This window comes from Mytilus californianus, unplaced genomic scaffold, assembly GCF_021869535.1.
Source record: "Mytilus californianus isolate M0D057914Y unplaced genomic scaffold, xbMytCali1.0.p SCAF_6, whole genome shotgun sequence".
NCBI classification, from domain to species: Eukaryota; Metazoa; Mollusca; class Bivalvia; order Mytilida; family Mytilidae; genus Mytilus; species Mytilus californianus.
Genome location: NW_026262712.1, coordinates 100618875 through 100632847, shown reverse-complemented (window position 1 = coordinate 100632847; position 13973 = coordinate 100618875). Strand labels below are relative to the sequence as shown.

The window sequence follows — 13973 nt, the reverse complement described above, 5'->3', positions numbered from 1 at the left end:
TACTATACTCTACTGTATCGTTAAATCTTCAGTTACAAAAGGCAATATTCATGAAGATATGATATGATTGACCATTACAAAGTACAATCGTTGCTAACAGATAACTAACATGAGCACAAGCATAGTACATATTTAGTTCCGGTAAGGAGACTTTTCAGTCTTCAGGAAGAAAACCAACCATATTTATGGAGCTTGTCGACAAGTTGGTGTGTCTCAGGAATATATTTCGTCTTAAGGGAATATCGTACTTTTTGAATGAGCTTAACATGAGTTATCATTTGAACGATCTACTTTGCACCCATGCCTAGTCCGTTTAATTTGATGTTACATGTATTTTTGAACATTTTTGCATGAACGTTTTTCTTTTTCTTTCGATATGGTAAACATTGTATTTTAAGGGCTTAAGAGCTTAATTGCTTAGTCATGGCGTTGTCAGTTAATTCTCGACTTATGAGTGTGAATGTCCTTCTGGTATCTCTTTTAAAGAAGTCGTCTTACAGATTTGATCAAAATAAACAGTTTTCAAATGTAGATCTTTATATTAGAAACAATTCTGCCCGGTCAAATTTTCTCTTTTGATAACATCTGGTCAAATTCGCTTCCATTTAGCATTGAACATTCAAAGAAGGAGATTTGTGTAAAAGTTTACCGACAACGGACGATGGTAATGAAAGAAACAGAAAAATAACATAGAAAAACAAATTTTCGAGCAGAAAAACGATTGTCTAAACATACAGAGACATAAAGACAACCACAACTGGTTGAGATTTAACTATTAAACTATTTAACAGCGACGTATAGTTGACCAAAACGTTTGTGTAATCATTTCTTATAACTGATGTGCTGTTTATTAATTACAACTAGAACACACCCGCGACATGTCGCGGGTCTTTGACTGAATTAAAATTTTAAATATGTATAAGCCTTATTTTTAGCCTGGATTTTTAGTATTGGTATTGTCATATGATAAAGTCATGTTGATTATAAATGCACGGTTTTCTCTGTTTTCAAAATCTTTTTGTTTGAACCCCTCGACCAGGAACTTATCCTTTATTTGTAATATTAATTATTTGGAAAACAAAAGGACCTGGAATGATGTATTGTTTAATCAACACCATTGTCCTATATTAGTTATATATAAAGTTGAATTATTTGATTCGCCGTTTTTACGTCATGCCGGCTAACAAATTGGAAACTGTACAGATATACGCCTTATTTTAAGTCTGGATTTTTTGTATTCGTATTGTCATCTTGTAAAGTCATGCTGATTAAAATACTACAACCAAAACAATGTGACAATGATTGAATTTAGAAGTGTCAACCCTGTATAAGTACGAAGTGTAGGTGTGATTATGACCCGTGTATATAGCAAATCCAAAATACACCGTTTGGTGGTGCGCCTGACAGATGCGGAACATACAGATTAGGTAATAGGTAACAGGTGACATATACTATTGGTATCGGTATCGGATTCGACCCGGAGCTTGTTAATTATTGGTTATATTAATTATGTAGAAAACAAAAAAGGTCTGGAATGGTGTAATGTTTAATCAACACCATTGTCCTATATAATTAGTTATAAATATAGTTGAATTCGTTGATTCGTCGTTTTTACCCAATGCCAGCTAACAAATTGGACCTCGTTATTTTAGTATTATAGATGAGGAACAAAGAGTAAAATACAAGCAAAACATTATGCAACCCAATATACATTTATTTATAATTTATTTCCGGTTCATTAATATCACTGCCACATGTTCATTCATCCAGTATTTCTCCATTCCCAATGACGCTTTATTCAAGAGATATTCGAATTGTTCAATAGTATGTTTGGAGCTAATCCCGCCATCTTCGTGCAGGTATAATCTTTCTCCTTTTTGAAATTCCCGGGTTAAATCTAATTTTCCTATAATATTGATAAAATTAACTCAGTATAAATATTTAAATGAGTGAGATAAATGTATGATAAGTGCTCCTTGCTCCTCAAACTGCTATCATAGAACAATTAATCTACTCTTTAAAAATACATTTTGAATTATTGATACAAATATAAAAAAATATATTTAGTATACAGAATGTAATTAGATTAATTATTATAATTTCATGTTTTCGATTTCAATGGCATAAAACTACTTTATTATATCTTCTTATTTCACAAAACATTAGAAAATGTCGCATAGATGTCGAGTTTTTTTTCCCTTAAAATTTGAAAACAAAGTTGTCTTTTTAATGCCAAACATTTGTTCGCTGCGCTCCGCATCATTACTAGCGTTGAGCCCCGACTAACCTAACCCTCTAATTATACGTCCCTGTTCAAGAATACATATTCTATATGCCACCTAGGTTTGTAAAGGAATCTATTGTATACACATGCATGATGCAAGTAAAGCCATTGTTAAACATTTAGCTTCAATATTATAGACCTAACCATGTCATATAAACTGGACCTGCAAAGCATCGTATTAAAAAACAAAATGATCTCAATAAAAAAAGCTGCTGAAGATTTGGCATACACTGTGCGTATTGTTATGCGTTTACTTTTCTACATTGGCTAGAGGTATAGGGGGAGGGTTGAGATCTCATAAACATGTTTAACCCCGCCGCATTTTTGCGCCTGTCCCAAGTCAGGAGCCTCTAGCCTTTGTTAGTCTTGTATTATTTTTAATTTTAGTTTCTTGTGTACAATTTGGAGTTTAGTATGGCGTTCATTATCACTGAACTAGTATATATATTTGTTTAGGGGCCAGCTGAAGGACGCCTCCGGGTGCGGGAATTTCTCGCTGCATTGAAGACCTGTTGGTGGCCTTCTGCTGTTGTCTGTTCTGTGGTCGGGTTGTTGTCTCTTTGACACATTCCCCATTTCCATTCTCAATTTTACTGTTTGTTAAAAAACTGTTATACAGACTCTGAAGTGTTTGATTCTTGATGTAAAACGAGGAATGTCATGTGTTTTTGACAATATTTCAATTTCTAAATTGTTTGGCTTAATTTGCGAGATAAAAAGTAAACAGTATAGTCATTGGCAGTGTTTTTGTTATACAGTTTCTAGTAGCAACTTTGATTAACAGTTACTGTACAATTCAAGTTAAAATCTTTAAATCAATGAAAAACATACCTCCCTTGTGCACAGGTTAGTAAAATATAAACTTATTCCTTTCAAAAGCGTGAACTTTCCAGAGCACCTGAGATCAACACAAGTTATAGGTGGGGTTCTTTTTGCTCAGTCTCAAGTTTACTATATTGTGTTTTGTAAACTGTTGTTTATCTTTCGGTCGTTTTTCGTTTTTTTTTTGCCATAGTGTTGTCACTTTGTTTCGACTTATGAGTTTGAATTTTCCTTGTATCACATTCCGCAATGTCGAATTTCTGGATTAATTCTCAGTGAGAACGCTCGTGACTGACAAGTCTAACCCAAATCTTAAAGGCAATTAGCGTGTGGGGTCGGCAACGTTATATAATTACAGCAATTACAATTTCTTTTTTTTATTTTACATAGAAATTTTAGGCCGACGTCACTAAACATCATGTCATGACTAATACAAAGTAACTTGAGATTTTGTGCTGACTTTTGAAAGTTTTTGACTAAACATTGGGGCAGGCACAAAAATATTTAATAGTTTCTATATTGTTTAGAGTATTTAAAGATCTGACGTTAATAGCAAAGTCCGCAAATGAACTTTCAAAATTGGGTGGCACTGTCTTTTCTTGTATAGTTCCTTAACCTTAGCAGATACATAGATTTTGGGTATGTTTAACATTTATAGGATTTTTATTCTCATACTAGCATAATAGTTGTTTCTTCCTATATAACATATTATGTAGAAGAATGTCATTTTACTTCAGAATCAATTTTGAATATCAAATAATTTAGAAATGAAAAGAAATAATTTGGTGTATATTTCTGATTTTCATTGTGAAAGATCTGTTATATCATTTTAAACGAGGTACATGTTTGCCATCGACTGGAGTTGTCACTATTAGCTAGATAAGACGAGTTTACTATGGTTGTCAAAAAAGCCTAAAACAAAATTAGCGAATATTGAAAGTTATAAAATCAGCTTCATATTAAAATAGTTTATTTATGATATGTTTAAGAACATCTGAAAAATATTAAGCCGACCAATTAAAATAACACGAAAAAAGACAGACAATAACGTGGTCTAAAGATATAAGAGCAAAAGATAAATAACGGTTTAGTACTATTGTTTGTCTTTTGGTTTTTTTTCCTTTTTAGCCATGGGTTGACAGTTTATTTTCGACTAATGAGTTTGAATGTCCCTCTGGTATATTTCGCCTCTCTTTTCCTCCGATATTGGTTTGATTTGTATATTTAGAATTTTTAATTTCATGTGTAGGATTTGGTAAACCGTTATTTATATTTTGCTCTTATGTCTTTAGACCATGTTATTGTCTGTCTTTTTTTCACGTGATTTTAATTGGTCGGCTGTTGGTAACTTCTTACTATTTTTCAGATGTCAATAAACATATCATAAAAAAAAAATATTTGAAGATGAAGCTGATTTTATCACTTTCAATGTTCTCTAATTTTGTTTAAGGCTTTTTTATCAGATATAAATGTACGGAATCCTCTGGTTTTATCCATGTAGTGCTATTAAAACTTTGCCCGGCAACCCCTACTTTTCTTTTGATAATTTTATTACAAATAGGTAAAAGCGATTTTAAAAAATCTAGTAAAATCCTTATTATTTTTTTCATAGTTTTTTTATTTGGAAAAATGTGCAAATGATAAATGTATGAAAAGTCAATAAAAAATCATTTCCTGCCAATTTTTTTCAATGACTTTTAATTTCAAAACAAGGACACGGACCTTTCATGTTGTTCTACCTTTTTTTACATCATTTATAATCTATCAATTTATAATAGTCTATAACTGCTGACTGTTCCCGAGCACATAAGCCCATCACAAGTTTTAAGTGGGGTTTTTGTTGTTTAATATTTTGTTTCTCGTGTAGTGGACGTATATCTTACTATACAAGTTTGATAAGCCATCTGGATTTACAATATTATCAAATGCGAACAGATCTTACAAAACAACGTTGTTAACTAAAAATATAAGTATTTTTTACTAACAATGCAATTATATTATATCCTACTACAAAACAACTTACAATTATATCATAGATTGAGACATAATTGTATAATATGCATAGTTCAACATTGCATACGTTTTTTTTTTGTTATAACACTAATATTTATAAAGGCGATCAGTCGAAGACACCGAATTGCCACCAGTAAATAACTACATTCGATAAGAAAGTTAAAACCTTTGCACATTTTAATATATCTTCTAAATCTTGTCAATAACTACAGCAGTTTTGGTTTCTATTTACTAGTAAATGATAATTGGCTAGATTCAGCAAAGAAGTTGTGTTTGCTGGTTGCTGTATGTCATATTTTATTTTCGTTTATTATTTTTTTTTCATAATTAGGCTAATGGTTTGTTCGTTTCAATTGTTTTATATTTCATGATGTCATGTATTATCGCTAACTTCACGGTATTAGTCTTGCCCATTTTAAAGACTATATGGTCATCTATAGCTGCTTAAAACCACATTATTTCGACGGGGGGTATTGTCTCATTGGAAGACATACCACATATCCTTCCTTTGCAATCATTCATGGTTTGAATTACAAAACACACTTATCAATAACGGTCATATTCGTCTATTTACAGTTCCATATATACACATATCCATGCTTTAAACAAGGACAAGAGACTGTCTAAAAATATTGTATGCCATACTGACAACGATTGAAAACCAAACTTGTACATCCTTGACCAATAAATTTAGTCATACTTGTTTTATACAAACCTATGTGAACCTCAGAATTCTCGATTGCCTCTATCTACACATTCACGTAGCTACAATTATCTGACTTTGAATTCGCCACCAATTCATTCTTAATTTTGAACTTTGATATATCAACATTAGCATTCATTTCTCTGTTCAAGCGATGGATGGAATTAAGATAAAAACTTTCGCTGTATCCTGCAGAAAGAATATTTATCATAATCAATTTAGAGATGATACATAAAAGACAAATATAAAAGTGCGTTTAAGATAACACAATATTGCATATACAGTATGTCCTCACATGATTTCATAGACAATCGTAGATTCCAGTATGATTTCATTACAAACTAGGGAAATATGCCAGTAAAACATGAAAATATTCAACGAACCAGAATATGAAAATGCTAGTATATTCTTTTTACAAAGTTTAAATAAAAATGAGGAACGAACTGTACAATATCAAAAATGTTACATTAAAAAATGTTTCGTAGAAAATACAAAATTAAAGATTTTGACTTTTTTATATTTATCATAATTGTATATTACGTTTAATGAGATATATGTAGTATCAAACACATGGAGACTAATATTTACCTTCAGGATCTAGGTAGGAAAGCTCTATAATGTCTTTACGAGATGTGTCTGTCACATCAAATGTAATCAATAATTTGTCATCGACTGCAACAAGATGTCAAGTAATAATTAAAATCATTCAAGACATCATGAGTACTGCAATTGAATAAAAAAGAAATATGTGTATACCGGTACACGTAACTAATTTGATTTTGGATGTAACACGTCTTCTGAATGGCTGAAAGTGTTTTGTCGACATAATTCTGTCATGTGACCGTGACGTCACCAACGTTTTTTTCAAAATGTACTCCTAACAAATGGAATTTTAGAAATAAATTATGAGAAATGACTGTAATTTTTTTTTGTCTATTTGAAATAACCTAAGAAATGTGTTGCATACTTTTAAATACTCGGGTTATTCAGTGTGCACCACATGTTTAATGTTATTTATTCATAGATAAAAAAAATATTACAGCCATAATAAAGAATCCTTAAGCGAAAAAAATATTTTTATTTACATGCAGTACCAATATGTACATATACGGGGGTTATTGTTGTGTTGTGTAGATAGAAAAAAAGAACGACATTGACGTAATATCTGTCTTTCTGTACAATACAATTTCATCTTCGGTGTTGTTTTCTTAATTATTATGTATTTAGTATGATATTTGATGTGCTCACTTGAATTCACAAGTTTGATCCCCAGCATGACTTGACGTTAAACAAATCATGCCAACATATTTAATAAGTGTGGCAAGTTCATCTTTTATAAACTCAGCGTTTTGAAGAAGTTATAACACATTCAAAATTCTACTTTCCGTTTTAAACATTGACATTGTATAAAGCATATTTAAGTGGTCGCTCAAGCAACTGCCATACTAATGAGAGGTTTAGATAGCTATAAAACCAGGTTTAACCCACCATTTTCTACAGAAGAAAATTCCTGTACCAAGTCAGGAATATGACAGTTGTTATCTATTCGTTTGACGTGTTTGATCTTTTTATTTTGCCTTTTGATTAGGGAATTTCCATTTTGAATTTTCCTCGGAGTCGGTATTATTGTGATTTTACATTTTTTCATACATATACTAATTTTTTATTGGCTGCAGGACGAATAACCTGATTTGTATTGTGTTTCAATTTATGTATACGCATCCCGATATTACAATTATAATCTCTGTCAATCTAATCAATCATTACATAATTAAAGAGATGTAATAAGTTTGCCAATGAGATAACTATCCCTCCTAGTTCAAATGACGTGGATATGAGTAATCATAGATCGCCAGAAAGCCTTCAAAATGAGACCAACCCATACCGTGAAGTCTTTTAGGATATAAAAGTTCACGATATAAACATGTGGAACAATTCAAACGAGGAGGCAAACAGCTAAATTTATACCAATATAATTCACGAAATACAAATATGGCGAAGTTGAACCAACGACAATATCTGAATTACTGCCAAATAAAAATGCGAGGTTTAACGTTTGTGTTTGCTCAATCCTTCTTCTATCCTCGGACACTAACAAACGTTTTGTTGTTTTTTTTTCTCAATGAAAGTATAAATACCACGATAATATTTGCTGACAATAGAGAACAGGATTGTGGTTACGATGTATATACCACGCAAATGTTTTTGAACGGTCAGCTGAATCATGATGGCTACGGAAAAACGTCAGAGTGATTGCGTCAAATTTATCATTTCAAACCATTGATGTAATAGCTTTATTAAAAAAGCAGTACACAAACACGTCAGTAACAGGTACATGTATTTTTTATTTTATTTTGGGGGTTTTTAAAATTCATTCGAGATGAAACCTAATGACGATCAAATGTTTAGCAGGTTTCAGCCAAGTGTTAGAAAATGAAAATTCAAATCTATATCAACGTTTATATGTAATAAAAGTTCAGCACTGGAGATATAAAGTACTTTAAAAGGACTCAAACGCCGGGCTTGACATATCCAGCGTTTGCTTTTAAATCTACAGCGCTAGACTTTACAAATCCAGCGCTTGACTTTAAAAACCACGACTCTTTACATGTATGAGAACAACATGACTCCCTACATTTCAGTATGTGAATCTTTGACAGACATTGTGTCAGTCCATTGATCGATATAGCAAAGGTTTGTATTGACATTTAACAACACTCATGCGCCTGCCACTAAATCCTCCGGTTGTTTTATCATGTCATATCTTATTTATTAATAAGTAGAGAATGGGTGTTCATAGTAAGTTTTGAATTAATTTTGATTCATGTATTCACAATGGTGATCCACTTGACATAATGAACGATAAATTGTCTATTGTTGATGGCTGCATGTTGCAATATGAATGTCTTTTGTTTGATTCCGTCGCTATTTTGGAGCCTGGGGCCTCGGTGGCCAAGTGGTCTAAGTAGTTCTACTACTGTAATCACTAGCCAGTCAACACTGAGGTTGTGAGTTCGAACTCCGCTCATGCGGGTGCACTCGACTCCAATCTTGATTGACTATGATTGTCAGTTTTCCTATCGAAGGTCGGTGGTTTTCGCCGGGCACCCCGGCTTCCTCCACCAATAAAAACTGGCCGCCACGAAATAGCCCAAATGTGGCGCTTAAAAGTGGCGTTTAAACACCATCAATCATTTTTGGGCCTCATTGAACTACAGTTTACCCAAAATGCCCCTTTGTTCAAAAGATTTGATTTTATATGGTGGACGGACAGACGAACGGAAGTAAGGATGTACGGAAGAAAGGAAAAACTGACGAATGATCAAGTTCATCACTTCATTTCTTCTTCGCCTAGAGTACCTTGCATAGTGTTTCGTATTTCCAATAGAACATCTAACTGCTTTTCATACGATAAACTCTGCAAACTTCCAAACCATACAATTATTTTTTTATCTGTCATAGTTCTGTGAATGAAATAATGGGGGAAAAGTTACTAATTACTTATTAATTAATGCATTTGGAAGCTTATATAAGCTAACGTATTCAAGACTCGCAAGATGCTTTATTTTTGGAAACATAAATCGGAATTTATAACTCAGTCTGAAAAAAAGGTTGTAAGTTATAGAATTATTTTAAGACAATTTTTTTTTTCATAACAAAGAGAAACAAAATATATTTTTTTAATCGATGTATTTTTTTCTTTTATAATTTTCAAACAAAAACAAGCTATTTTTTTTAACCTTCTGATACTACAAGAATTAAAAAAATAGCGTCGCTCCCCGCACATAAAAATGATGTAAAGTCGGTAGCTGTAAACATTTTCTCTGGCAGAAGTATTATTCTATAAATATTTGCAAAATTATGAATACCTTATCATCATTGGATACAAGCGATTTGGTTTTTGTGGGTGGTTATTTTTTGGTTCACCGGACTACAAACCACACGACAGCTTGAATATATATCGCGATTCTATATTGCCTGCATTGCCTCTGTGTTAGGAAACAATAAAGCATAGAAATTCGGAAAGAGAGCTACTATGAGCTCATGGGAGCCAAGCGACAGTCTCCATTTGACATCCTATCTTAAAAACTTCTTTCAAAGTGAAAGGCCCAACTTTTTATTCAATAAAGAACTATGCGTCGTTTTCGTAGATATTCCAATGAAACATTCAAACAAACAAGGATGCAACATTGTAAGCCAATTAAGATTAAGTCCCTTTAGTATACAAACAGAATCTACCTGGGTTTGCAAGCTCATTTTCTGTATCTCTGAAAGACAGAATTTTCAATATTATTTTCAATGCTATCCATAGACATTTTTATAAATATACTAACTTTACTTTTCTCAGTGCTGCCATGTATTCCTCTCCGATTGGTTGGATTTCTAATTTATTTCCATATATTGTTTTCAGGTTTGCAGCGGTTTTGCTAAGAAAATCTATAAAATAGTGATTCATAATGTTTAATGTTTAAAATCTTAGCCAGGCAAACACTACATTGAATACAAGAACATTAGAAAAAGTAGTACAGTGTGCAGTAACACAGAAAATCCTAGCAGTCGTCTTTGATACTTATTTCCGCAGCTTTTGCTGTTGCTAATACGTACCATTGGAAGAAATATGATAACATCGTGTTTATGTTATATATATATTTAGGCCATTAAAAAGAGTATGTTTGTTTGCCCTAACCCTACCTACCCAGAAAATCGCTGCCTACTCAAAATCTTTTATTGTCCTGATGTGAAAAAGTTTTTTTTTTAATCAGATAGGCATGATATAATAAACAATTGACACTTCAATTTCTCTTTGCCAAAATAAAAAAAAAAGGAAATGCATGCCTACCTACCCACTGTCTCTACCTTTGAGTAGGGTTTGGGCAAACCAAACTATTTTTAAGTGTGGCCTTATTTACTATATTATATAATTATAAATCAAACAAGTTTTCTTTTGAGCTTTAGACTAAACCACGTGCAAAATGATTTTAATTTTTTAATTGTAAAACTTTGAATCTTTGGATTTTCTTACCCTTCCCGAGCACCTGAGATCACCCCCAGTTTTTGGTGGGGTTTGTGTTGCTTATATAGTCTTTATTTTCCTATGTTGTGTTTTGTGTACTATTGTTTGTCTGTTTGTTCTTTTCTTTTGTAGCCATGGCGTTATCTAGCCTCAAATGCAGTATGCATATGTTATTGATCAATAAATGATTCATCATACAAATAATCGACTTTCTTTTCAAATATTTCATCAACAAAAGGAGATAGACAAGTTCGAAAAACACATTTGGTTAATAAGGAAGATAAAAAATGCGTTCATCATCACATACAATATGCCTAACACGTGCTAATTTATATACCAACCTTTAGAAATATCTACTGGGACGTAAGTTAGAGATTCATGCGTATTTAAAAGTTTATCTAAGATCAACATTGTCTTGCTTGCATTTCCACTACCAAGATCAACAATCATTCTCGAATCTTTCAAAATTTCTATCAATTCCTTTAAAATACAACTACATTAAAAAAAAAGAAACAAAATTGCCGCAGAAATGATAATGTTTTCTTTTCTCTGACTCTTTAGTCCTTACACAATTTTATCATCTACCAATTAGAAAGGTTTTATCAATTTAAAATGTCGCCGTTGTATTATATTTACTTGCATGACAAGTTTCATTGTCAATAAAAGAAGAAAAAAACTGGTATCTATAATGAGTTTATTTACAACCACTGGGTCGATGCCACTGCTGGTGGAGTTTTTATTCCCCGAGGTTATCACCAGCCCAGTAGTCAGCACTTCTGTGTTGACATGAATTTTCGTTGATATAATCATATTATAAATTAACTGATTACAAAACTTTAAAATTTTGAAATAATAAGGTTTTTCTACCTCAGGAATAGATCACCTTAGCTGTATTTTGGTAAAACCTGTAGGAATTTTTGGTCCTCAATGCTCTTCAACTTCGTACTTAATCATGTTTATTTAGGCTTTTCAACTTTTTTTTTATTCGAGCGTCACTGATGAGTCTTTTGTAGACGAAACGCGCGTCTGGCGTAAATACAAAATTTAAATCCTGGTATCTATGATGAGTTTATTTAAAACAGAATCCGATTGATTTAAATGTTATTCAGCCCTAATTATAAGCTTTACATGTGATGACGGAACTGTTAGTAACGGATGGCAATCTACAAAATTATATTTTCATGGCAATTGTATGTGGTTATCATATTTCCCGAAAGAAACATGATACATATGCCAACTTATATTGCTAAAAATGAATTAAAGTTATTTTGTATTGATGCCTACAACTTATATTGCTAAAATGAAGAAAAAAAAACTATTGTAAATGTGCCTAGTATTGACCGAATCAAGTCCATTTTACAGATTGTTTTATGTTGGCCTGTAACACCATTGTCCGAGGTGGTTAGAGGGTGTTGATGCTAAGTATATGATAAGTTATGATAATCTACAATACAATGCAGTACGCTGTCGTTTTATTTCGATGTTATATTGCATATATTAGACAATGTTTGATATCTTTTTCTATCTAAACGACATGTTAGCTTAATTTACGAGTACGTACTGTTAAAATGTCACTCAGAATTTTCCTTTCAAAACGATGAAAGTAGTACCATTTGCATTGCTCCATACAAATATCATTTAACCGAGATCCTTCTTCGTCATAACGGTACCATGCTGGGATATGCACTGGATTAGCTGAAAGTCCGTTTAGTAATTCTCTCTTCAGGTTGTCCATGCTAGAATTAACTACTTGAACAATAATTGAAAAAGTATTAGTAGATAAAGCTTGCGTACATGTATATCATAAATCCACCAAACGTCTTTGAACGTTATAATAACAGTAAATGTCTGTGTAGGGTTCACGGTGCTCTGTGATACGGTTCACTGGACGGCGTTGTCAATGTATCTGGTGTTTGTTGTTCAAATTGTTGTTAAACTAGTAATATAATTAATACAAACGAGTCGTTAAAAGTAGATAACAAGATTAGTAAATAAAAGAATTAAATTGTGTTAGAAAATAGCAACGTGGTCGGAGCCGATGAAATTGTAGGATTTGATGTGCCTTAATTGTGAAGAATGAATGACAATCATGTTCTTAGTGAGGGATTGTTCTATTGTTCGACCCTACATGTACTTACAGTTCAAAACAAAGAATTTCTATAAATAAGATACATCTGCCCAAAGCCATTTATGAGCTTGAGAGGATTAAATTTTATTATTGAAATTGATAAAAAAATTAAATATTTAACATCTAACTAATACTTCTTCAGTTCAATATGTTGAAGATTACAAGAAGTTCAACAAACAAATATCAAAATAGTTGAATTTACTGATGCAGTAAAAGTTGGTACGTTAAAGTTATAATAAAGCAACACAAAAGGAAAGAAAAAAACAGGCCATTCTTAATATAACTTAATCTTAGAGCTTATACACTTACAAAATTTCAGATTACTGGATCAGCGGTTGGTAAAAATAGTATTTACATACAGGGGGTTACGTCAACCTTTGAATTATTTGCTTAACGTATTAAAAGAATTAAAATTTCAATTTCAATTTAAAGGCATTTTATTTGATCATTTCATTTCAGTTAATTACCTTACTTATTGTATAGATTTAGATTTTTAGATTTATTAGGAAAACACTCAGACACATTTACAATGTGTTACAAGAGGTCATTATTGATAACATATATACATTAAATATGACAGAAATGAACATGTGATTAACAAAGTAATACAAACAAAATTTAAAGAAGAGAAGACAGTTTTCCGATAAACACTGACAATTTCTTATATAATTCAATATTGCAAAGTGAAAAAAGGCCTTCCATTTTTACAATGTTTGGGTTATTGCTATAATATTGTGGTAAATATCTGTTTCTCAATTCTACTATCTCTGCATTTTTACAAATAAATAATACATGATATTCATCACCAATATCCTCTTTGCATAAATTACATTTTCTATCTGATTTTGGTATATTGTACCATCTATAGGCAATCGTAAGTTTGCAGTTCTAAATTTTGAAATCCAAATTCTAAATGACTCTGGTAAGTTAATAAGATTTCTTTCTATTTCAAAACTCATTTTGAACAGTGAATAAAATTGTCCACGCGATGTGGTGTGTAAATCACTGT

The 13973-nt window shown here is 31.9% G+C and overlaps 1 protein-coding gene across 2 annotated transcripts; it reads right to left on the bottom strand.

The window, feature by feature from the left end:
- Positions 1–1675: 1675 nt before the first annotated feature.
- On the bottom strand, positions 1676–12722 carry LOC127704241 (histidine N-alpha-methyltransferase-like). Of its 2 annotated transcripts, XM_052208198.1 has the most exons (7): positions 12398–12722; positions 11178–11316; positions 10157–10259; positions 9183–9286; positions 6411–6494; positions 5835–6011; positions 1676–1906 (listed from the first exon to the last, which is right to left on the bottom strand). In XM_052208198.1, the coding sequence occupies exons 1-6, from the start codon at positions 12569–12571 to the stop codon at positions 5869–5871; spliced, it is 747 nt and encodes a 248-aa protein (XP_052064158.1). In that variant the 5' UTR covers positions 12572–12722; the 3' UTR covers positions 1676–1906; positions 5835–5868. The 2 variants fall into 2 exon arrangements, 1 of the variants encoding a protein (XP_052064158.1); XR_007983194.1 differs by lacking the exon at positions 9183–9286 and having other exon boundaries at positions 12398–12712.
- Positions 12723–13973: the final 1251 nt, after the last annotated feature.